General features: G+C 40.9%; 1 protein-coding gene across 3 annotated transcripts; it reads right to left on the bottom strand.

Annotated features, from left to right (window-relative positions):
• Positions 1–11583: 11583 nt before the first annotated feature.
• Positions 11584–24529, bottom strand: TMEM14A (transmembrane protein 14A). Of its 3 annotated transcripts, XR_012496636.1 has the most exons (8): positions 24308–24495; positions 20975–21063; positions 20521–20596; positions 19617–19702; positions 16413–16514; positions 15656–15743; positions 14110–14224; positions 11584–12123 (listed from the first exon to the last, which is right to left on the bottom strand). XR_012496636.1 is itself a non-coding variant. In XM_019734772.2 (7 exons), the coding sequence occupies exons 4-7, from the start codon at positions 19684–19686 to the stop codon at positions 14185–14187; spliced, it is 300 nt and encodes a 99-aa protein (XP_019590331.1). In that variant the 5' UTR covers positions 19687–19702; positions 20521–20596; positions 20975–21063; positions 24308–24492; the 3' UTR covers positions 13651–14184. The 3 variants fall into 3 exon arrangements, 2 of the variants coding, with proteins under 2 accessions (XP_019590331.1, XP_074189174.1); XM_019734772.2 differs by lacking the exon at positions 11584–12123 and having other exon boundaries at positions 13651–14224; positions 24308–24492; XM_074333073.1 differs by lacking the exons at positions 11584–12123; positions 14110–14224 and adding an exon at positions 14231–14753 and having other exon boundaries at positions 24308–24529.
• Between the last annotated feature and the right edge of the window lie 1085 nt (positions 24530–25614).

Raw genomic sequence — 25614 nt, 5'->3', positions numbered from 1 at the left:
ATGTGTCTCCCTCTATCCAGATTTCCCTCGTCTTAGAAAGATACCAGTAATCCAGATTTGGGCCCACCCTAATCCAGTATGAGCTCATCTTGACTTGATTACATCTGCAAAGACCCTATTTCCAGATAAAGTCATATTTACAGGTACCAAGGGTTAGGACTTCAACATGTCCTTTTTGGGGGACATAATTTAATCTACAAAACCATGCCAGGGAGTGTGACAATGTTGAACCTAATTAAGACACCTCTGCCGGAATCTGTGGGTTGGTCTCAGTTTCTCAAGGTGGGGAGTCATGTGTGACATGAGATCTCAAGGAGAGACAAGTTGTAGTTAGAGAAGTGAATGGGTGGGACTTTAGTTGGATAGTTGGCAGAAGGTCAACAGGGTCAACGGCCTAGAGAGAGACACTGAGTATGGTGTATTTGACGAAAGAGAAGTCTTTAAGTTTAAGTAGAGCATTTCTCAGGCAGGGAGGGGAAACAATGAGGTGAGATCAGGGGACAAGGCCCAGAGGCCTAAGGTCTTTGAAGGCCATGGCAAGAAGTTTCAATTTTGCCTTAAGGAAAATAGGAAACTTTTGAACTGTAGCCATACACCCACCTTTACCAGCCTAATATACATATATAATAATGTCATATCTTTTAAATATTCATTTTACGTCACTTAAGCATCCATTTCAGAATAGCAAGAACATTTTCTCCCTACCCTGGGAGTCTCTTTCCTATTTTAAATCCAACTATCAGGGACTCACTCCATTCAAGTAGACAAGGAGTCTTGAGACCAACAGAAAATGCCATCAGTCCTCTGCTGCCATCCCTGTTCTTTGCTGCCATTTCTGCCACATGGAGTGCCTGATGTCCCCCAGACTCCCTGATCTGAGGAACTTCGGTCAAAACAATGGCCATTAGTCTACCCGAGCAGCAGCATCCTCATCGTCTATTGCTACAGAGGGAAGGAAGAGAAGGTCTCCCCCCAACTGGGTTCTCAAACTGTATATTGAGATACACATTTTCTCTCTGGCATGTCTCTGCGCAGAAGAGGCTGGGGGAGAGTGATTTCTAGTTTCAGGCACATATTGAGCCTGTAACTTGTGCTCCCCCAGAAAATCTAGGATTTATGAGGTTGAGTCCAAGGCCCTCGTCTTTTTTTTTTTTTTTTTTAAGATTTTATTGGGGAAGGGGAACAGGACTTTTATTGGGGAACAGTGTGTACTTCCAGGACTTTTTTCCAAGTCAAGTTGTTGTCCTTTCAGTCTTAGTTGTGGAGGGCGCAGCTCAGCTCCAGGTCCAGTTGCCTTTGCTAGTTGCAGGGGTGCAGCCCACCATCCCTTGCAGGACTCAAGGAGTTGAACCAGCAACCTTGTGGTTGAGAGCCCACTGGCCCATGTGGGAATCGAACCGGCAGCCTTCGGAGTTAGCAGCACGGACCTCCAACCACCTGAGCCACCGGGCTGGCCCAGGGCCCTAGTCTTGACTGACAGTTTTTATAGTGTGAACTTCTCCACAGTTGGGTGGGGTTGTGCAGACAGAAGCAGGGGACACATGGCTCATGGCCTCTATGTCTACTCAGTGTTAGGCCAACTCAGCCCAAACAAGATGTCCCAACCTGTCCTCCCAGGAGGCTTCCAGTTCCCTTTGCTCTCTCTAGCTTTAGGCTCCTCAAGAGATTTATGAGGAGGAGAGGCCTTTGTTAAACATCCCTCCAACAATACCCTCATGTATCCTTGCTCTGGAGCAGGAGTGACCTTCCTCAGTTTATAACGTTCATTTTATAATCCCTTTTATTATCCTGAAGTAAACTTTGTAAGATTTACCTCATTATGGCTGGTGCTGTGAATACAAGAAGAATAAGATATTACCTTATCTCAAAAAGGTGGCCTAAGGAGAGTTTAATGAAATTTCTATTTACAAAGCTGGGGATAAGGTTAAGATACCTCAAAAGATGTTGAAACACTCTCGGGCTAGCCATAATAGGAGGCCTCTACTTCCCCAACCCTCAATGGGACAAGTGCAGAAAGCTGTAGAGACCTAGGAATGCATCAAGAGTCACAAACGCAAGAAAGGGCCACCACAAGAAGAACTGATGGCTTTCACAGAGGAAGGTATCCACTGGCAACCCAAACAGCCCGGAACACGTGGACAGTTTATAAAAGTCACAAATGACTGGGAACGATTACAGTGATTTTTAACTGGTTTACACTACAGCTTTATCCATTTTTATGGTATACATAGTTTAGTTAGAAAATAAAGGGAAATATATTTAAAAATTTTGGTTATATACTGATTTATATATTAACTTATATTTACTGTATCAGATGTTAAATATTTGGAATATTGCTCCTGGATAATCTGTGATATAAAAACATAAAGATAGTTATTATAAAATCATTTACCTTGGGTATTTGATCTTTATAACATCCACCATTTTTGTGGAGAGATTTTATATATATATGTATATGCCAGGGGTGCCAAAAATGTATACATATGACTTGCATTCATCTTTTGTTTTTGGTATATATTGAGTATTACAATTTTAATAGTTTTTTCCTTTCTTAAAAAGTGTATACATTTTTTGGCACCCTCTGTATATTTGAAATCAAAGTAGATATTAATTTATCTGGCTGTACTGGGGGAATTGGGTCAAGATTTGAGCTATTATACATGATAACTTGCTAATTTTCCAAAATCTTCTTGAAGAGCAAATAAGTATTAGAAACATTCTGCCAACCAGAGCTGCTTGGATTGAAGCAGCCACCACGAATCAGCACAACTTTAATCTGTGTTAACTTTGATCCATCTTGTCATCCACCTTTCTCCCACAACCTTTGTTCACCTCCCCTCTGCACTCACAGCTATCTGTAAATATATCTGTCCTTTGAAACTTTCAACACAGTTGCAGCATTCTAAGTCAACAGGCCAGCTAAACATTCCTAGTAGAAAAAAAATAGACTCTGACCTCAGAAATTGATGTAATCTTCTTAATGATGGTGGTTCCAATAAATGATATTGAAATGATTTTATTCATTGTTTTAGTCAATAAATGTTTCCTGAGTACCTATTTTGTTCCTTACACTTTTGTATGTATGGAGGATGCCATGGTACACATAAGAGCATTGTCCTGCTCAGATAATGAACAAATCAACAAATCAGTGAATAAATTAATTATGGTCAGTTATGAGTGCTATGTGAAAAAGAAAACAGAGTAGTGTGATGGAGACTTTTTGGGATGCTAATGGGGAAGTGGTTAACTTAGGATGAGTGGTTATAGAAGACTAAGTCCTGAATGACAGGAAGGAGTCAGGCATGGAAAGATCCAGGGTAATGGGATCTTAACCAGAGGGACTAGAGAGGGCAAAGGTCATGGTCAGGAACAACTTTGGTGTATTTCAGGCACAGTAGGCAGGCAGATGTTGTGGGAGCATGGCGAGGAAGTATTGAGGAATGAGGTCAGAGAAGCAGACATGGGTATATCAGTTACCTATTGCTGCATAACAAATCACCCCAAAGTTTAGTGACTTAAAGCAACCAACACTTATTATCTAACATGATTTCTGAGAGTCAGGAGTGTGGAAACACTTAATTGGGTGGTTCTGGGTTGGGATCTCCCAGGACATTGCAGTCAAGCCATCAGCAGGAACTGCACTTATCCGATAGCTTGACTGGGAATCAGGGATCCACTTTCAAGATGGTTCACTTACATGGCTGTTGTCGGAGGCCTCAGTTCCTTGTCACATCTGCTTCTCCATAGGGCTGCTTGAGGGTCTTCGTGACAGATCAGACAACTTCCCCCGCAGCAAGCAATCCAAAAGAAGGCAAGACAGAAAAAGCAATGTCTTTTATGACCTAGCATTGGAAATCACTCTCCTAAGGCTAGCGATAGACTGAAGAGATCACCTAGGATGAGAAAGTAATTAGAGAGGAGAAAGGAAGCAGAGTGAGAGCACGCCGAGAAATCTGAGGAGGAGGTGTCCGTCAGTGAAGTAGGGGGAAAATCAGGAAAGTGTGGCATCCAAAGGGAAGAGCGTGAGGACTGAAGAGCGAACACTGGATTCCGTAACACAGAGGCCACTGCTGACCTGGATGAGATCAGGTGCAGTGAGTGCTGGGACAGAAGCCTGACTGGAGTGGGTGGAGGAGAAAATGTGAAGTGAGAAGTCCAGACAGACAGCAGCTACTGACTGCCCTTCTGGAAAGCTTTGCTCCAAACAAGGGCAAGATGAATGGGACAGTAGACTTTATCTGAGATCCAGAAAAGAAAGGAAAGGTGAAGTAAGTTGGGCTCAGCTTCACTTGCGACTGTGGACAGTGTCCTAAGAATGGCTGAGGCTGTGTACACAAGGGACAAAGGCTCCTAAAGGCACTTAAGTTGTTAAGTCACAAGCAAGGTCCCAGTTGCTCCAGAAAGTGCGCCATCTAGTGCTCAGCCATGGCGTCAGCGTCAGGCTAACTTGCCTGGGCTTTTTCAGTTCAGAGCAATCCATTCGCTGGAACAGAGAAATGACTTTTTCTTTTAAACCTGAAATCTATGTTGGAGTAAACTGCCAAAAGAATAACTAAGAACGCTGACTGAAAAGCTGAGGTGGAAAGTTCTCCACACTTTCCCTCACTCTTTCCAGTTCATTCCAGTTCTCTGTTACTCCCTCAGTTCTCCTTTTCATTGTCCTTTTCTGTTGTCCATTTCCATGATGTGGATTGGACCGATGCATCCACAAGCCAAGGAACACTAAAGATTGCCAGCAGCCACGAGAAGCTAAGAGAGACGCATGGCGTGGATTCGCCCTCAGAGCCTCCAGAAGGAACCAATTGTGTTGACACCTTGACTTCAGACTTCAGGCTTCCAGAACTGTGAGAGAATAAATTTCTATTGTTGTTGAAGCCACCCACTTTGTTCAAGTGGCCACAGGAAACCAGTACTAATTTGCAATAAAGAAAACTAAATACAGCCAACAATAAGATGAATCTCAAAATAATTACGCTGAGTGGAAGAAAACAGACAAAAAAGATCACTTATAGTATGGTTCTATTTGTATACAATTCTAGAAAATGCAAATGCATTTATAGTGACAAGAAGCGGGTCAGTGGTACGGGGAGGAGCAGGAGGGAGGGATTCCAGCAGGGCATGAGGACATGCTATGTTCCCTACTTTGACTGTGGTGATGCTGTCACAGGTGTAGGCATATGTCAAAATTTATGCAGTTGCACACTTAAATTATGTGCACTTTGTTATATGTCAATTATACCCCCAAATAGGGCAATAAAACTAATGGTAGCAAATAAAACCCCACAAATCCATTCTGCAGTCATTCTGGGCAATTCCTCGCCACACTGCCTTCCTTGCCTGCCTCTCTCTCCTCTGGCACGTTGCCTTCTAATTACAAAGAGGCTTAGGTTTCTCCTATCCTAATCCCTCTAGGCACCTACATTCCTACCCCTTAAAAAAAACATCAAAAACTCCAAAACAAATCAGAACAGTCTTTCTTTATCCCTGGCTGTTTTTCCCTTTTGCTATTTCCTTCTCTCTTCCTGTCACTTCCAAAACTCCAGTAGTCTACACTCTGGCTCTACTTCCTCTCTCCAAAGTCTTGAACTTTTGTTTCTTCACCAATGAACTCATTGCCATATTAGTCCTATTAGTTCAAAGATGCTTTCTCAGTTCAATCTGCTTTGACATCTGCATTGCAAATCCAAGCTCGAATCCTTTTCCATCCTCCACCACCTATAATCCTGGGGCTCCCTTTTCTCATCCCATCCCATCCTGCTTCATTTCAAAAGGTCAGAATTTTCACAAAATAAATAAGCTATTGGGAGCGGCCGGTTGGCTCAGTTGGTTAGAGCACAGTGCTCACAACACCAACATCGCTGGTTCAATTCCCACAGGGCCAGTGAGCTGCGCCCTCCACACTAGATTGAAAAAAAATGACAACTTGACTTGGAGAGCTGGGCTGCGCCCTCCACAACTGAACTGAAAACAGCGACTTGACTTGGAGCTGATGGGTCCTGGGAAAACACACTGTTCCCTAATATTCCCCAATAAATAATTAAAAATAAATAAATAAAAAATAGTAAGCTATCATTAACACTGAGGAAGGTGTGGAAGAGGGTGGTAGTAATCTGTACTCGCAGAGAAACATCTCCTACACAGTAGGAAGGTGGGTTATAAAGCACTGTACGTGAAGACTGGGCCCCATGCACCTGAGATGGGGATGCACTCAAGCTGATTAAAATTCTGTTATTATACCACCCTGACCCTGTTGTTCTACCTCAAGACCTATCCATACATTTCCTGAGGTTGCCCTACATACTGCTTGGCCCAGTATTGGTGCAAGAAAATGAGGAAGGAAGAATCAAGCACCAAAACTTGGCAGCCATCTTAACCTTAATACATCTACTCTTCCTCGTTCTTTTTGATTAATCATGTGGATCCACAGAGGTTGGGATTTGTCTAGGGTCAGATGGCTGGTCAATGGTGGAATCAGCCCAGCGGCCAGGTGTCCTGAATCACAGGCCAAAGCCTTTCCCATTTATTTATTGATTCGGGAAATAGTTTTGAGTCCTAACATATAACCTGTTGCACTAGGTACAGAGATTCTTCGACCTCAAGGAATTTCCATTTTAGTGGGATAGGGACACAAAGCAATTAAATAGGAACCATTGTAGAAAGTAGTTGGGCGGCGGGTAAGGGGAGAGCTCTATTTTTAAATTTTTTCTGGCTTTACGGAGGTATCATTGACACATAAAAGTGTAAGATATTTAAAGTGTACAATGTGATGTTTGATATATGTATGCATTGTGATTTCCCCCATCAAGTTAATTAACACATCTATCACTTCACATACTTTTTTTTTTTTTTTTTTTTGGTGAGAACATTTCAGTTCTACTTTCTTAGCAAGTTTCAATTATACAATACATTGTTATCAACTATAATCACCACGTTATACATGAGGCCCTCAGACTTTATTCAATGTATAGTTAAAAGTGTCCACCCTTTTACCAACAGAGCTCTACTTTAGATGGATGGTGAAGGAAGGCCATTCTGGGGAGGTGGCGTTTAAGATGAGACATAAAAAGTGAGAGGAAACCAGGTGTGCAAACAGATGGGTTAGAAGGTTCCAGGCTGAGGAACCCGCATTTTCAAAGCTTTGAAGTAGGAAAGTGTGCAGTGTTTTCGTGTACCCCAAGCCAAAGGAGGTCTGGCTGGAAAGTGGGGGATATGAATGGAGCGTTAGATGGCAGATGACACACTCCTTCAAGTCCTGTCAAGGAATCTGGATTTTATTCTAGATGAAACAGGAATCCAATGTTTGGCTTTCTCCCTAAGATTTTGCCCAGATGATACAGTGTTTTGGGAGGTAGAGTGTCACACTACAACTATGAGAAACCATAACTTGAACTATGGAAGAAAAACTCATTTGCTTCTGCACCAGAAAAGAATGAAGAGAAAAATGAAAACTAGTTACAGTGTTTGCATTTGCCAAACTAAATTAAGTTACCTTTTTGGTGTTAAGTGGATAATTATGTTCGTATAATTTATAAAACTTGTAAAATAAATGAATTATAATCTAATGACATGACAAGGACAGGGGCCAACTAATAACTTTAATTGCAACTACTATTTGCTGGATGTTACAGAAAAGGTAAATGTGTATCAAAACATATTAACAGAATAATTTAAATATACTCAGGGATCTTCCTACTTCAACTCACCAAATCATTTCAAAACCAAAAGCAGCCCTGACATAGTGGAAATAATTGACTCTAATATTGTATTTTATAAATTAATATTTTTATGCTAATCTGTCTTGAAACGAAGCTTCCAGTACAAAAGTGTATCTGTGCATTCACATATAAGCCCCCCACACATACATGTACAGGAAAAAAACATGTTCTACATGCTGACATGCTGAACTGCACTTAATTGCAAAGTTCCATGTTTCAAGGTGGCTTGACAATTTAAAACAATAGGTCATTGGAATTTCTTAAAGAATTAATTTTGCCTAAAATTTTTTCCCAATATAGTTTAAATAAACTAACTTGTTTGCTTATCTAGCTAGCATCTGATTATTTTACAAAGCCTCATTTTCCACTTAGTACAACTTAGTTCCCAGTACCAAGCCAATCCTCCTTCAAGGAGACGGAAGGACAGACCTTTCCAAATAAGACCAGCAAGTACCCAGACAGCATCTTCATGGGAGCAAAGCAAACCTCACTTTATGTCATTAACAGGACATAAGGATTTTCCATAAACCAGAAAATATGTATTCAATACCCAAGGATACATGAAATGTACTGTGCACTAGGTTACTAGTTGACTTTTATAGGGGGGAGAATTCTTATTCTTTATCTTAAATTACCAACAAATCCACATTACTAAAACTCAGTTTCAGTAGACAAAGCAGAATGGAGGCATGGTGCCACAATGATTGGAGATAAAATTCCAGAATGCTAAGCTGAAGATTAAAAAAAAAAAAAAAAAAAAGGGCATGCAGTTACTGGTGTATTTAATTCCTCTTATTCATACACACTTTAAACTATGGATTATTTCCTTTGATTTTTTTTTTTTTTTTTTTTACTACTTCAGAGGCACACTTGAAAGCTGTGAAATTATCTCCTTAGCAGGTTTGCTTGCCTGCTGAAGCTCTTCTGGCTAGAATGAGATAAATGCACAATAATTGCTTCTAATCCCCTCTTTTCTGCAAATAGGTGGAGAAAATTGTCATCAGTGCTCTTAGAGTCTGTTGAGCTTTCTTATGATTTCCCCTCATTTCAGTGAAAGACAGAGTTGGAAGTAGTTACAAAAAGAAAGGGAGAGCTGGGAAAAGCTGATGGATGATGATATTCTACTAAGACTTGTTGCTCAGAGTTCTGTTTAGTATCATTTGTCTGAGGAAGTCAGTACTTTCTCTTAAGCAAACAAATTCAGTTGTTGAAATCCAGCCATTATTCTAAAATGTGTTTACTATATTCTTAACACTTAAGTCAGATATTAAAAATATTTCTAATTTTCCTGTTTATAATAAAGTTATAGCTTTAATGAAAGCCAAAATTATAATTCAAATGGTTTTAAATGAAGTAACCACATTGAGTTCTATTTGCCAAATACTGTTGCTACTCTCTCACCTCAAATTAATATGTACAACTTGAATGACTGGGGATTTACCATTATCTATTATACATATGGATATTTTATTTTTCACATATTTCATCATTTTATTAGGAATAATTCCAAATGGGTTATGAAGAAAACTTATTCATTTGAGTTTGATGAGTTTTCCAAAAACTCTTAATGAAGATATGTTCACCAATAAACACCTTGTCAGAGGTGATCCACCTATAATCTATACTTCATTATCTTTTAGGAGATAAATACCTCAATAGAATAAAAAGTCAAGACATTTTGACTTGAAATATTTAACCCTGAATAATTTAGACATTGGCAGTCAGAATACACTTTTGCTTTTAAGAAGTAGTAAAATATTGCCAATCTTGCTACTCACAATAAATCCTACTCTAGGTCTTCTTTCTGGGATTCTAAAAGTTTGAGGTTTTATTGGAGCCTCAGAAATTACTGTGAAGAACAAACCTTTGAATACAAAACAATATAACGTTTCCTCTATTTTCTGTAATGTAAAAGCATCTGTTGCATAGTTTATTTTCTTTGATAATTATTAATTTGATTGTTAAAATTGATTTAAAAAGCAGTCCACTCAGAGAAGGGAACATTGTATGTGGAGACATGGGTAAATCAGTTAAACAATTTAAGAGTGTATCTCTTTATACTCTTATTTCTCTAACTGAATATAATTCTGAGCCCCACTCTACCAAGGGCACAAACTAAGTCTCAGACAGTTCCAGTTTCCTCCCCAAAACACACGCTCATATCTTCTCTAGGGTTGTTTCTAAGTCCCCAGGTACCAGGGAGAGGGCCATCCCATCCTTAACAGACTCTGTCCACACAGGAGACTGCCAAAACATCATCATTCCTATCTAGTGTCCTGGTGATAGTCTTGCAGAAAACTGCTGCACCCTTCATTAACACTGCAAGTTCTTTTGAATTTGTAACTGCATTGGAAATATCTGGCTCTTATGCGGAGAACTCTCAGCCCATCTCAAGCTCATCTACCTTGGCATAGCACCTCAACATTTCTACTCAGTGCTTTTGAGTCACTCTGAGTTAGCGAGAAGTAAGGCAAAGGTTTCCCAGGTACGCCGATCCCAAAGCGTATTGGGATTCTGGCATTTCTTAGCTTGCCTCCTCCTGCATTTGACGGGGCTGATGTGAGGAGAGAGAGGTTTCCTCTCATGCGTAGTACTTCAGTGTCTAACTTCACTTCCTTTCCCCTGAACTTCCTTCCTCTACCTCAATTTCTGAGGGCAACTGGACTCTTCCTCAATTCTTCTAAATCATGTTTGTGGCATGTGTTGGATTAAAGATGGTGGCAAATTCTTTGGCCCTTCTCCCAAAGAGATGTGGGGTATAATTCCCCTCCCCTTGGATCTGGGCTGGCCTCAGTGACTCACTCGAAACCTATAGAATAGGTGACAGTAATATTATGTGACTTTTGAAGTAGATCAGAGAAGGCTTGCAGCTTCTGCTTTGGTCTCAGAACACTCACTCTCCAGATGCTTCCTCTCATAACCCAGCCTCCATGCTGTGAGAAGCCCAAGTGACATAGAGAGGCCATGGGTAGGTACTTTAGTCAAGAGCCCAGCTAAGCTCTTAGCCAGCAGACTGCATGAACTACTAGCCATGTGCGGGAGCCATGGACACTTAGCCTTGTAGAGCCTTTAGCTAACTCCTGCCCCAGCCAACATCTGACTGAGAACTGCATGAAAGACCCCCAACAAGAACCGCTCAGCTGAGCCCTTCTGAATTCCTAAACCACGAAATTGTAAGCAAAATTAAGTGATTGTTTTAAGCTGCTTAAGTTTTGAGGTTATTTGTTACGTAGCAAGAGATAATCAGAACACGGCATATACTTTACAGTCTTCTAAACTCAAAATCAGGCTTTTACCACTCCAAAGTCTCAGTATCTTCGTTTCTTTGCCACCCACTCAAGTCATAAGTAATTGGGAGAGATATTAAGTGGAAGAAATATGGTGCATAGGGTGGAGATACAGTGTATGGAATTCTTGGTTGTCACCCCTCCCCTAAGGGTATGACATGTTATATGTGAGTGAAGGGTTTGTTGTTGTTTCTCTTGCAAAGAAGGATCATTTCAATTCTTGAAAGAGAAACAAAAATTAAAACACTGATTTGAAAAACAATATAATTTTCGTACTTTAGGTAGTCAGGGCTTGGAGCATGCTGGGACTATAATAACACAGGAGTGGTAGGTGGGTGGGGAGAGGAATCAATCCAGATGGCATGCACACCCACTCTGTCAAACACAGTTTAGAGAGTAGGTACTAGACACGAAAGGAAACCGCTCAGAAGGTAGCATAGCAATTCAATTGATCTGCTCATTTCTCATGTGCAAATGCTAGCAGACAGCATGATATATGTTTTCATCTGGAAAACAATGTACTTTCCAGATGAAAGGAAGAGTTGATTCATCAGGCTTTCTAATTCCACACAATAACATACTGAATAACATTTCTTGGCACAGCAGGTCCTCAAACATTTTGTTTAATGTCGTTTGATTATAATGTTGATGAGATGTCATAGGAACCTAACTCGTTTACATCAGTTAGCCTGTGGTAAAATAAGTTTCCAAGAACCTACTGACAACATTAAATGAGGACTTACTGTACTCTCTTTCAATCTCTTCACTTCTCTCCATCCACTGCCTTTGTTTTGCTCTCTTTACCAATTACCTTTCTCTGTTCCTCACTCTGTGTGAGAAAACATTGCTGTACCACAGTCCCTGAGTTGATCTGTTTCAGTCATACACAGAGTTACCCCCAAGTCTCAATGCTAAATTCCTAGGATGAAAACTTGGTTTCAGTTGAGTCAATGGACCCAGTCAAATCAGTCATGGCTGGAAGGTGGAGTTCTGTAGTACAACCATGGTTGGCAGGAGCCCACCACCTCTGCAGGAGGTGAGAGAGGAAGCAGTTCTCGGAGAAGGGGGATCGCTGTGAACATGGCAGATGCTCCAAAGTCGTCTCCTTGGTAAAGTGTCTTCTACATGTAACAAATGCTCAATAAATCATAGCTATTATGAATACCATTATCATTCTTACTTTAATTACCAGAAAAGACTCTATGGCAGGAAACACACCAAAGACATTCACGGGGCAAAAACTTAAGAACTACTTTCCTCCATGCCCCAGACTGACCACAGGATCTCACTGACCTGAGGTCTTCACTGCCAACAGCATCAAAGCTGATCCATCACCATCACCCTCTTCCACCACCTTTTGTGAAAAGTTTAGGACATGGCATAGCTTCAAACTAGTTTCTTAAGCTTTCCATTACTAGAGCATTTTCCAGATATAGTATATATTTCTATGATCAAGTTCACATTTAGTTTCTATCTCAGTATCATAATCACGGTTTGAGTATAAGCTGTTGGCAGTCTACATATGAAGGTTCTTCTCAACCGCCTTTGACCATCAGCAAGGGCACAGAGCACCCCAATAATAACTGCTTTTCCAGACTTGTTTGTACCAACAACCTCTTGGGCACCATTAGGATAAGTGGATTTTTTTATTTTATTTTTTTTTAGGTAGGATATTTTAAAAATTTATCAAAGGATTCTGTCTGGGTTTTCCCATTTGGTTATATTAGCAGGGTTTTTTCCCCCCTTTCTTTCCTTAATTGAATCACTTGTCACTGAAATTTTAATAACCACTTTGAAAGTCACTTGGGAAAAGTAACCAAACACAACCATACCAACTCTGCTCTTATCAGTTGGGAGCTCTACCCAACATTTCAGGACAAAAACTGTATGATTTCATTCATGTGGAATATAAAACAAAACAGAAACAAATGAACAAACAAAACAAAACAAAAAACAGACTCACAGATACAGACAAGAGGTTGGTGGTTACCAGAAGAGAATGGGGGAGGGGGAAGGTGAAACGGGTGAAGGTCAAATGTATGGTGATAGATGGAAATTAGACTTTGGGTGGTGAGCACACTATAGCGTATACAGATATCAGATTATAATGGTGCACACCTGAAATTTTTATAATGTTGTTAACCAGTTTCCTCAATTAAAAAAAACAATAAAACAAAAATAAAGAAAGGGTTTGAAATCTGACACCATTGCACAAAGCCAACAAGGCCAAAACTGCAGATTTTTAGAGCTCGAAGAGCCCTTGTTGACCATTTAGTCCAAATTCCTCCTTAAGGGTGAGAAACTGAGTTCTAGAGCGAGGAAATGACCCTCCAAAGAGCGTACAGCCAGTCAGTGGAAGAACTGGGCTGGGACTCGGGTCTCCTGAAGTTCGGTCTGGGGCCTAAAAGTAAGTGCCTTGGACTTACTATGCCTAAAAATGAAATGGCAATTTGAGACAAAACCATTTCTGTTTCAGAATTATTACTGTTTCAGGGAAAGAGAAAGAGAAAGAGAATGAACATCTGCTCCTGCAGAAGCATTCTGGCTTAAATAAGCCTCTTTCTCAACCTCTTTCATTAATACTTGAACATTTAAATATCAAAGATGATTTGAGTATATAGAGATAACACTAAAATGGAAGAAACATGTTTAAAATGGAACATCTTTTATTTGTATTCTGAATACATTCTTTTAGCATATAAAATGGAATTTTTTAAAGGAAAAAACAATGTTGCCAACAATACAAAATGGAAAAAACATAATTTCTAGCATAATACAAATGATAAATAGATACATTAGCATTCTGTGAAGTCCACTTAAAGTATTCCAGTATCTGATAATCGGTAGTTTAATTTAAACTTACTTCCAACAAGTATTTGGAATTATTGAAAAACACTACGTACATAAAGCTAAACACAGCAAATGAAAGAGTATACCATAATTCATTAAATATCATTAATGAAAACAGTATCTGACAATTAGAAAACAAAGTCTTTTTGTTACAAAAAACAAAACAAAACACAGTACCTCATACTAGTGTTCGCATTAGAGGTGACAGTGTTTTTGTTTCTAACATAAGACACTTACTATTCCACAGTGAAATTTACCTTTTGAATTCAAAGCGTATGCTCTGCCCGTTAGTGCAGAATGACATGAATTTAGTTTTCAGTGTCTCCGGATTCTCAAAGCATCAGTAAGACAAGTCTCACAATCATCATGAAGCTGGATTAAAATAAAAGACAGGTAAAGGGAGGGTCGCTCTTACATGGCATAAGACAGAAGGGTCCTGCACTGCCCTAACGTGTGGTGTGACTGAACTCTGGCTTCCAGGATTCTCTCCACCTTCTACTCCTTGGAGCAGGGGTGATCTCATTATCCCTGTATTCGAGTTTCTCAGACATGAGTGAATTAGCCACTTAAAAATGTTCACTGACTGAATGAGAAAAATCAGAACTCACTGTTCCTAAAATCTGGGATGAAGCTTTATGAGAGAAACGTTTGGAAGAAACATAAGACTTTCAAAAGCTAGTTAAGTAAATCAACTTGAAAAAACAATCAACGAGCACTTGGGGGTGGTTTATTATTACAATCTCAGCTAGTGTCCATTGATTAGGGTCTTGTCTTCTTGATGTGTCAACCCTACTTCTGATTCTTTCCACCACCAAGTATCATTATAACTGGAAAGCAGTCTTTGTAATCACACTTTTCCTCCCCAAATCATCAATATAATACACAGCCACACTAGAAAATTCTACAGAAAGGAAGAAGAAAATTAGTTATTACGCTACCGCCCAGAGATAAACACTAATAGTTTGAGGTCTTGGTTTTTTTATACATAAATGTTTTTATGTTGAGATCACACTATATTTGGTTGTTTTATTTATTCTTTTAAAAAATCTTCTGTTATTAAGATTTACCAATACTACTACACAGTTTTGGAAAACATGACATGTAATGCCTGTTCAAAACATTTATTGAAACATTTAGTTACTGGTGAATTTTTAGGTGGTCTCTAATTTTTCAATTTATCATGATTTCCATTAGACATAAAGTTGCAATAAACATCAGTCATTGTATACATCTCATTATTCCTATGGAATAAATTTCAAAAGGTGAAAATATATATTAAAGGATATGAACATGTTTATGATTTAAGGTAGCTTCCAGGAAGAATTAAAATTTTACCTGTAAGTTTTTACTTGGTAATATGCTTAATCTCATGGATAGAATTACTGTGATCAAATTAAGAGAAACTTGAGGCTCCGTATTTATCTTTTTAAAAAATATCGTTTTCTCCCTTAAAAACTCAAAATAACTGCAGCAGACCGTCACTCTGCCCAACTAAGAAAGACTAAGTATCAGATTTAAATGAATACATCTACTGCCTCAGATGGATAAATCTTGAGGCAAAATGAAGCTTTGGTTCTTTAGTCTGAAAAAGGTTAAGTGTGTACACGTGATCAAATACTATGGCAACACTAAGTGTGTCCAATAAAAACGTTCATGTGCACATCAATACCAAATAGAATGCAGGACAGTTTAAGGGTTTATAGCCATGCTTATCGTAATAAAAATTACTTTGAAATTTTGCCAAAAATGCAGCACTTCAAAATGATGGCAGAGGAAAATATAGATCAACATAGTTTTTCTTACCTTAAACCTGCAACCAGTCCAGCTGGCATTATTTTCTTGGATCGCTTAAACCTCACACCCATCATGGTGGCCAGAAAGAAAGCTGTAACTGAACAACAAACCAATCATGAACCAGAATTTCAAACATGTTATCAATGCTTGCTTGTGAAAGAAAGGGATCTCATTTCAGCTTTCTAATACAACACTAATATGCATAGGTATTGAGTTGGTATTTTCTTGAAAAGATGAAGTGCTCTATTAAAGCACTTTATGAAATAGCTCATCAAAAAGGTTTGTGTAAACAAGCATGTTAAAATCCATTCTTGAAATATCTTCCAAAGAAAGTCTTTTTCTAGCTTAAATTTCTATTTATAGAATACTCCTTAAAGATTAGGACCGTGTCTTATTCAACATTCCTCAGCAATACTGGGCATTATTTTACTATAATATAAGACCGGATATGATATGATACGATACGATACGATACGATACGATATGATATAATATAATACCGGGTCTTATATTAATTTTTGCTCCAAAAGATGCATTAGAGCTGATGGTCTGGCTAGGTCGTATTTTCGGGGAAACACGGTAGTAGCAATATCATTATTTTTTATTGGGTCTGTCTAGAAAGGAACAAGAACTGTGTTCAGTCTCAATGCATGTATATGGCCACTTGCCACCCGACTGTGTATCTTCTAGTATACCCAGTACAGGGCATCAAAAAAAGCTACCCCAAGGTTCGACTCTCCACAACTGGGAAAAATGCCTTACTTACACAGTGACAGTTTTACATCTCGCTTGTCATTGGAGACACAGTAAGCTCCATAGCCAGCTAAAACTCCAAGAAAAAGACCAGCAATCAAAGATGGAATACCACCTGGAAATAAAAAGTATGGGCTCAGAGAGAGAATCACAAAATGAAAGGAATTTCTTCAAATATGATACGTGCACCTGCAAATGTACTTCTACCTGGGCATTATGACTAGACAAAACCAAACTGGTTATAGGCCTATTCATGGATAGTTTCTACAAAAATGACTGTTGTGTGCTGAACCCTACATGTAAGGCAGAGGAACCCCAAATGCATAGCAATGGAGGGGTTAGGCATCACCTGGGGGAATAAGAAAGCCTGCCTTGTAGTAGGAGTGGTTTTGGCATTGAGTGCATGATGTTGGGCAACCAGTAGACTTATTTATGTCCATCTCTTTCTGTTGTTGTTTTTTCTATTCTCCTTGACTCCATCTTTTTATTGTAGGCTTGTGAGGATAAAAATAAGATGCAAAGGTATTTTTAGTTTATAGGGGTAGAGAGAGAAGTGCTGTGCAAACTAAGCACTGGTTTTGTCCTGAATAATGAACAAACCTTCTGGCCTCCAGATGTCGGGGCTCAGGGATGAATGGTGACTACACTGAGAAATGGAAAGAACCAGCGCACTGACACAGCCAGCCAGCTGCCAACCATCGACCCATTGCTCCAGAGCAGTGACGAACACCAAGCACTTTCTGTGCACTGCGCAGTGGGTTACATACCAGTGACACTAAACCAGACACACAATCCTCGCTTCATGGAACTCACTCTGTTTAGAATCTATGTGTTTGGAATCCCTAGGAGTAGGGTCAAGGTATTTCTATTTTTCAAATATCCCTAGGAATTCAGATTGCAGTCAGAATTAAAAACCACTGCAACAATATAAATCCACACACAACCCCCCAGCATCCTGAATGAGAAGCCAAATGCCCTAGGTTCTAATCCTAATTCTTTACTTATTGCTTGAAGGATTTTGGTTAAATCACTTGGCCTCTCTGAGTTTGATCACTTGCAAAACAGGGCTAATAAGATCATCCATGCCAAATATGTATATAAAGGTTAGACTGCTACAGTTGGAAATAATATTAAATTCCTCATTGCTGCTCCCCACCCCACCCCCCACACCAAATCTAGTCTCCAAATACAGCAATATGATTTTTTTAAGAACATATATCTGAACAGGTCACTTCCCTATTTCAGTGCTTCCCCCTGAAATTAGGAAAATCCCAAGTTTGCTCTATTTTTGCAGCCCCGGTCTTCTTTCAGTTCCCTGAATATGCCAAACTCTTTATTCCTCACGGCATCCAGACAATGCTACTCCTTGCCTGGACTGCTCTTCCCTGCACTGTTCACCTGGTCATCTGCAGCTCACCTTTGGATGGTGCCTGAAGTGTTATAGTTTCTCAGAGATGCCTCCTTCTCTGATCCATCATTCTGAACGAGGGTCCCCATTACCGTCTCCCATTGGTCATCAGCACATATTTATATACCTGTTCATGTATTTAATGTTCGTCTCCCCCACTCACTTGTGAGCACCATGCCTTTGTGCTCACTGCTGTTTTCCCAGGGCCTGAGACAGTGCTGGGTACACAGGCAGCCCGAGATAAATACTGACAAAATACATGCCTGGGTGCTCCCTGTTATGGGTCATGATCAAGCAGAACTCAGGTAAGGATATGGTTAAGAAGATTATTCTATTTAATCCTAACAGATTAATTTACAAATGAGGAATCGAGGCCCAGAAGTTAAAACAACTCACACGAGCATTGGAGCTATTAGGTTGGTGCAAAAGTAATTGCAGTTTTTGCAATTTTTTTAAACTTTTTAAACCACAATTACTTTTGCACCAACCTAACAGTAACCGTAGTGTCAAGAGCAGAATTTGCGCATGCGAGATTCTGTGGCCTGTGCTCTTAACCCAATTATGCTATAAGAGTGGGCTTCTTTGAACACATAATACCCCCAGGGGCTTCCAGGATCATTCAGTGGGAAGCTCTCGCAGGAGGCCAAGGAACCATATTGTGCAGCTGGACAGCAAGCCCCTGAAATCAGAGACCTTACAGCTAATGTGATTTCATTGGTTCCTGAAGAGATCTGGGTTAGAACAGTAAAGTGAGACCCTTCCCTTATCCTTTCCCCCACTCCAATTCTGTCTCCTCCCTTCTTCTCACCCCTCTAAATGGCTGGCAAAAACGTCCAGATGTTCTTTCCTGTTCTGTAATACAGGTTATTTAGACATGTCTTTACAATGAAAAAGTTTTCAGTAACAATCCTATCAGGATTTTAAACTGAGTCCCCTTTAAAGTAGACTATGAAACATCAACTTTTAAGAATAGTTGTATACAAGTCGTACTTGGGTGCCATCAATTTTTTTCCCCAACAAATATACATTCCCAATGTTACACATATTGAGAGAGAAAATAAGATCAAACAAAAATCTAAGGTGATTACAGGCTCTCAGAATCTTAGAAGAGAACCTGCCAGCCCCTCAGCCCCTGAAACTATGCTCAACCTTGGACTTCTTAGCAATCTCTAAAGAAGGAAGTAACTCTGGTAACTGTATAGACCTGGCCTTTTCACTCAAACTCAAGTCCACTAATGTCACAAATACACCATTCTTTGATATATACTTCATTTTTAAAATATAAATACAAGAGAAAAAATACAAGAGAAATACCAGACACCATGACAATACAAGTTTCTACCTTGAAACAAAGTGAAATATAAAACCTGACCATTCGCTGTTCTCCATGAAAACACTTTATCAACTGTTTTTTTCTTCTTCTTTTGGACAGAGATGGAGAGACAACTGCAGATATGATATTTAAGTATTTAACGAGCTTTACTTTCTAGCACACAATGTCAACATAATTCAGGTTTTTGACACTATGACTATGTAAACAAAAAAAATTTCCTCATTTAATAATAAGCAAGTAGCCCTGAGAAGGTTAAATCAATTAATTATGCAAGTGATAATGACAGGTGAAATTAGAATTCTGCAGTGGAGGGAGACCCAGAACACCAGGTTGGAATGCTCTGTCATGCTCAGCCCTCTGTAACCCCTTCCTTCCACAAATCCCTTCTTGTCCTGCTTACAGACCCTCAGTTAATCCTAGCACAACCACCAACCCCCAACCAAGTCATTTTCATGAAAAATCTGATTTGGCCTTACCTCTCCGCTTATATCCCCAAATACTTCCGAATGTCACAAAGGCTGCATAACCAAAGCCAATAAAGTCCATTGGCAAGGTTGCAATTCTAAAGCAAGCAGGAAAGCATGAATGTTACAAAATAAAGAGAGTTTGGGGGAGTACATGTATATAAAAGTGATACTGCATCATACAGAATTATAGAAATTAATTTCTCTAGTCTACTGAGAAAAGGGAAGTTAGATCTTCTCTCTCCAACACTCAACCACTGTCCCCCTCACACTCATAACTCTCAAGCACACTCAGGGGGACACTTAAGGTTGATTCTCCTTTTCTTCTCTTCCAGACCTGCTGTACCCTCAGCTGTTTATTTCCTTCCACTTCCCCAAGTAAGATTTCTGCTGTGGTGAACCAGGTCTCCTCATTGGAGACAACACCACAATCTTCACTTCTCTTCATGCCTGGGATGTCTCCCCTCTCCCCACCTACAAACCCCAACCACCTTCTGCACCCCACTCTCCTCTGAACCTTCTTGCCCTTCTGAACTACTTCCCAACATCCTTATCTGCTCTAGCCTGCACCATCCAGCTGGTCTAGAGAAAACTGCTTTTCTTTCTCTATATTCCTTGACTTTACCAAATCCATCTTATAATTGTTTCATACGTTTTTACAGATATTCGTCTCCTCATCTTTCTCACACAAAGAACAGAAAAGGAGTAATATGGACGTTTGCTGATTGACTGAACTAGGTTCACTTTAGACATTTGCTTTGTCCCTGGCTGTTCCGATAGCTCTTCTGTGGAGGCAGAGACATCTATACTTAATCAATGGTAAATCACTAATGAACATAACAAAGCCCTGGCATGAAGTTAACTGAATGACAACGATACCCTGTTATGCATCACACTAACAGCAGTTGAAACATACCTCCAGGGATAAGAAGTCCCACTGAAGTCCTGCCCACGATTCTCAACGATGTAGGAGAAAGTGTGCTGGCTACAGGCTGGAGACATGGAGACACTGGTTAATAGCGGCTATGGTCCTCGGATCACGGCCCATTCTTAAGGCCAAATCCCCCCAAAGTGAGGGGAATAGATGAGATGAACTATAAAGGTCCTTGAAACTTTTTAAATTCCAAGAGTCCTTGTGGTACTTTCATATCTTAAGTTTTTTACATCTTTATTTCCTTCATGGGAAGTATAATTATCTTTGTATATGTAAGGAATAATGCATGAAATTTCTTTGCATTTTTATAGTTTTCTCACTGCTCATCATTTAGGTTAGCCTAGGCTTTTATTTCCTGTAGCAATTGGTAACAAACTGACCCAGGAGAACGGAAACAGGGTTTTGAGCTTATCTTGGAGAATAAGCTAGAACTTACTGTGAGGAAGGATCTTGATGGAGAGAATCCAAGGCACAGGAGGAGATGCTGGTACTGAAAAGGAGGCAACACTGACAACTCCTCAACATCTGTGGGAAGACTTAAAACAGGGGAGCTCATCTGTGCCCAAGAAGTGGCCCAGTGGGACTGAATGTGTAGGAAGGACACATGTTCAAAAACTACTGTTGACTGATTGATGGATAAGTAAATAACAATAACGAGGATGATGTTTTTGAGCAATTAGCATCATTCTAAGGCCTTATATGTATCAACATACTTAATTATTACCACCACCCTATGAGGTAAGTACTATCATTATTATCCCCATTTTCCAGATGAAGAGACTGAGGCACAGAGAAGGCAAGCAACACCTCTGAGGTTGAACACAGCAGAACCAAGACTTCAGACTCAGAGAAGTCTCAGTCCTAACCACTAGCAATAATAGTGATAACTCTTACAACTGAGTTAGCTGGCTGAAAAAAAGTGAATATGCAAATGAAACTGATGTTTTCCAGAGTTTTTAAATTCTGGATTAATCGCTTCTGCTTGGTCTCATTGCTTAAAGTTGTGAGCACACTGCACTGTTTTCCATCTGGTGACTTAACTATTTTCAGCCCTATAAGCATCTCAGGTTCAGTCTTATTGTCTTTCTCAAAGAGTTAATCATATTCCACAATGTATGCTTGGCTTCAAACCTGATGCCACCACTTATTAGCTGTATAACACTAGGCGTGTTTGTTAATCTCTCTGTAACTCAGTTTCTCCATTTTTATAAACAGGGATAATAAAAATACATACCTCACAGAGCTGTTATGATAATTATGAGTTAATACTGTAAAGCACTTAGAACAGTGCCTGGCACGTACTGTTAGCTGCCAACAACTATTAGCTGCTCTGATGATGACTATTCTTCTTTTTCACGCTTATACATATTTTTGAACTTGACATATATAAGGCCACTGAGAAAACAACTGAGGTAAGATGAATTTATGATTCAGGTATTCAATGAATCAAACCACAATATTACAACTTATATTCATACTGAGTTCCATTTAATAACTATTTATTAATCAGTTTCTTTGTGCAAGGCAGTAGGAAGCAATGAAAATGCCCTCAGACATGGCCCTGGTCTTCCAGGACTTATAGTACAGCACAGCAGAGGAGGCGGATACGTGAATGAGCCCTAAGAGCAGAGGCATGGGCAACTAACAAGGCTTGGGAGCCTAAGGAAAGATTCCTAGAGGAAGCAGAGCCTCAGCTGGGACCTTGGGGAGAGTAGGAGTAAGCCAAGTAAACAGGGTGGCAAGGAAGGGCATCTTGTAGGCTGAGGGAGAACATGTGCAAAGGCCTAGTGCAGGGGTGTCAAAACTGCGGCCCGTGGGGCCAACTGCGGTCCGCAATCCATTTTTTATTGGCCCGTAGCAAATTCCAAAAATATATTTAGTTTACTTAAATAAACCAGGTGAGGCAATACATACTTCACCTCGAGTGAGTGGCCTGGCTGTTTGTGTATTTTACCGCATATGGCCCTTGGTGAAAAACATTGAAAAAAGTTTTGACACCCCTGGCCTAGTGGAATGAGGAAGCATGACATGTTTTCAATGGAAAGAAGTACAAGGGGGTTGCAAACAGAGATGAGGCTGGTCAGAAAGACAGGACTGGACAACCATGGAAGGGAGTCTGGTTTCTGTCCCAGGGGCAGTGAGGAATGAAGGAAGGGAGCCTCATAATCAGATTTAAATTCCAGCAGCACTTCCTGGCTCGTGTAGTGGGAGATGCATTGAAGCGAGGAAGGGAGATAAGCTGAGGGGCTGTTGCAGTAAACTAAGCAAGAGATGATGGTAGTCTGGCCTGGAAAAATGGCAACAAGGGTAGAGAGAGGTGGAGAGATTTGAGAGAGATTCAAGAGGTAGAACCAATAAACCTGGATTCGGAGTGTGGGAGAGGGATGAGTCAGAGATGACACGGGTCTCTGGCTTGGACCACTAGGAGAGGTGGGGGGCAGGACAGCCGGATGCTCTTCCCGGAAAGAGGGAACACTGGAACAGCAGGTGTGTGTGGGGGGGAGGAAGGAGATGACCAGAAATGATAAGACCTGTTCGAAACATATTTAGTCTGAGATGCTTGACACACAGGCATGAAAACACCCATGTATACAGATCCGAAGCTTATGAGAGAGATCACTCATCATCAGATAGTAAGTTGGGGACCTAATTTTTTTCTTAAGCCAAACTCAGGGTGCAAACAGTTGATTCTTCTGCCTCCTCCAAGCCCCCCAGCTCTTCCTCTGATGCGCTCTTGGGGCCCTAGCCCCTTCTACTTGGCACAGAGTTAGTTATGTTGGGCTTATCTCTCAGCCAGTTAAGCTCCTTGAAGGCAAAGCTCAAGTTCAATTCATCTTTGTTCTCACAGCACCAAGCTCACTGGCACGCATAAGCCTGGAGCATAGTAAATATTTGCTGAATGACTGAGTGGATGAACCTAAGGAACAATTTCTGTCTGAAGACACTCTGTAATCGACCTACCCCTGCTATAGCTGTAATGCCAGGACACAGCTAATCCCTTAAACTCCTGGGGGAACTGTGTTGTTCTAAGGAAGCGACAGCAATCTATTCCCAATCCTTGCAAGAAGTTTCTGTACTCAGAGAAAATTCAGACAAAAAGCAACCAGCCCTCTCACTCCTTTTCCATGGCAGGACCACGTGACCTACCCATAAGGGCACATATGAGAAGCCAGAGGCTGTGTTAACAGGAAAGGGATAGGGGTGGCGAATGACGTGAGACGCATCACGTGCTCGTATCGCAAACGAGATGCTCAGCCCTTAGAAAGGCTAGAAAGCGTCTTAGGAGCAATGCAGCAAAATGATTTACTGTACGGTGTACAAAACCAGGTGACAGGGCCCTGCCTTGACCCTAACCCTCCAAAATTTGGGGAACCCATTAAGAGATTTTCCGTACGCTACTATATAAAAAGCATTTTCACACGTTGGGCATCAACAATTACTTATCTCTGAACTCCCTGAGGCTCAAAACACATTTTCCAGTGAAGTCTGGGTGGTGCTAAAAAGGTTAAAACCCTGCCAAGCATTTTTACAATGATCCAAGAGCCCCACCTCTCCCTAGCTACAGGCTGGTAGGAGGAAGGACAGGTGAAGATTCGAGAGAAGGAAGAAATTTGGGGAATTCCCAGGAGGACCAGAGAAGCTATCCGTGGGAGACCAGACCCCATCTCCTGCAAAAACCTACCAAGGTCCCCCGCATTACTGCTTATTTCTGCGCCTCCGCAAGAAAATTCAGGGCAGGAAGTTCTCGACTGCGAGGTGTACAACTCACCTGTACCCCCGAGCCCTCCTTGCGGTTGAAAACAAGAACGCTGGGAGCCAGCTGCGGTTAAACTTCGAACCCCAAGGCTGCAAGCGATCTGCGTCGCCAGCGACTTCCGACTCTGCGCCCCACTTTGCAAGCCGTCGGCAGGGGCCGCTGGTTCCGGACAGCGCCCTCCCCGCTGCGCGCATGCGCTACGGCCATCCTCCCGCGGCTCAGTGTTGCCTTATCCAGGCCCGCCCGGCAGAGGGGAGGCGGCCAATCCGCTAGAATACCTGGAATGCTGGTGCTGATGTAACATACCAGACGCGGCCCCATGGGCCCGCTTTCCGCCCAGGCCCCGAGTGGGGGACCGGGGTCTGCTGCCTCCTGCTGTCCCAGCAGAACTAACAAGCATCCGCGTGGGGGTGGGTCTGGGTGTAGCAGGAATCTCAGAATTGGAAAGATTTTCAACCCTGAAGCTCATTCCAATGGACATTCGCATCTACAGAAACCCAAGTCTTTTACTTGCTCTCCAGCCGGTTGTCCCTATTTTCAGTGAAGGGAGCTAAAGTCTCTGTGGGGTGCAAAGGTTAGAGCCCAGGTTTGCCTGTTTCAAAGCTGGAGCACCCTTCATTACACCACACAATCTACGGGATCATCTAGATGTGGCACGGAGATCAGATCCTCGTTTTATACTCCAGGATTAGTTGGGCTTAATTATCTGAAGGGAAAGGTATAGAGTGCCAGAATTAAAAGGCACTTTAAATCTGTCTAGTCCCAGGATAATCTGTTCTGTCAAGAAATAAACTTGACTTGGAATTATGCCGCCTAGTAACAACTCATCTCACTCCAGTGTTGCCTTCTAGACTGCTTTCTTATATAACAACCCTTCAGCTACATGAAAGCTGTCATCTAGGAGTCATCAAGCAGCTCTAGGGATGCTATGGGGCTGGGAATAATAGCATTTCCTTTCAACAAAAGCAAAACCTGAGAATATACATTAAATTCTGTGAAATTTCTATGTTTAATCTATTCCATGTACTTAAAAGTGCTTATGAGAAGTCATGTGACCAACTTATGAGAATCCTGTGTTGGTCCTAGGGAGTTAAGATTCCTGAAGATTCACAGGAGAGTTGATGGCAGGCATTGGAATATGGATTGGACAGAGTGGTACCCTGAAGTCTGGCTGAGTTCTCCCAGCACTCCTTTCCATCCCCTTATATTCCCATCCTTAACCCCAACCTGTTCCCTCTCTCTTCCGACTCTCAGGACACTTTTCCCTATTCAGAATAAAACTACAACCATCTTGGAACGCATCAGTATCTTTAACTGAT

Source organism: Rhinolophus sinicus, linkage group LG05, assembly GCF_036562045.2.
Source record: "Rhinolophus sinicus isolate RSC01 linkage group LG05, ASM3656204v1, whole genome shotgun sequence".
Lineage (NCBI taxonomy): Eukaryota > Metazoa > Chordata > Mammalia > Chiroptera > Rhinolophidae > Rhinolophus > Rhinolophus sinicus.
This window is presented reverse-complemented; position numbering and strand designations above follow the sequence as displayed.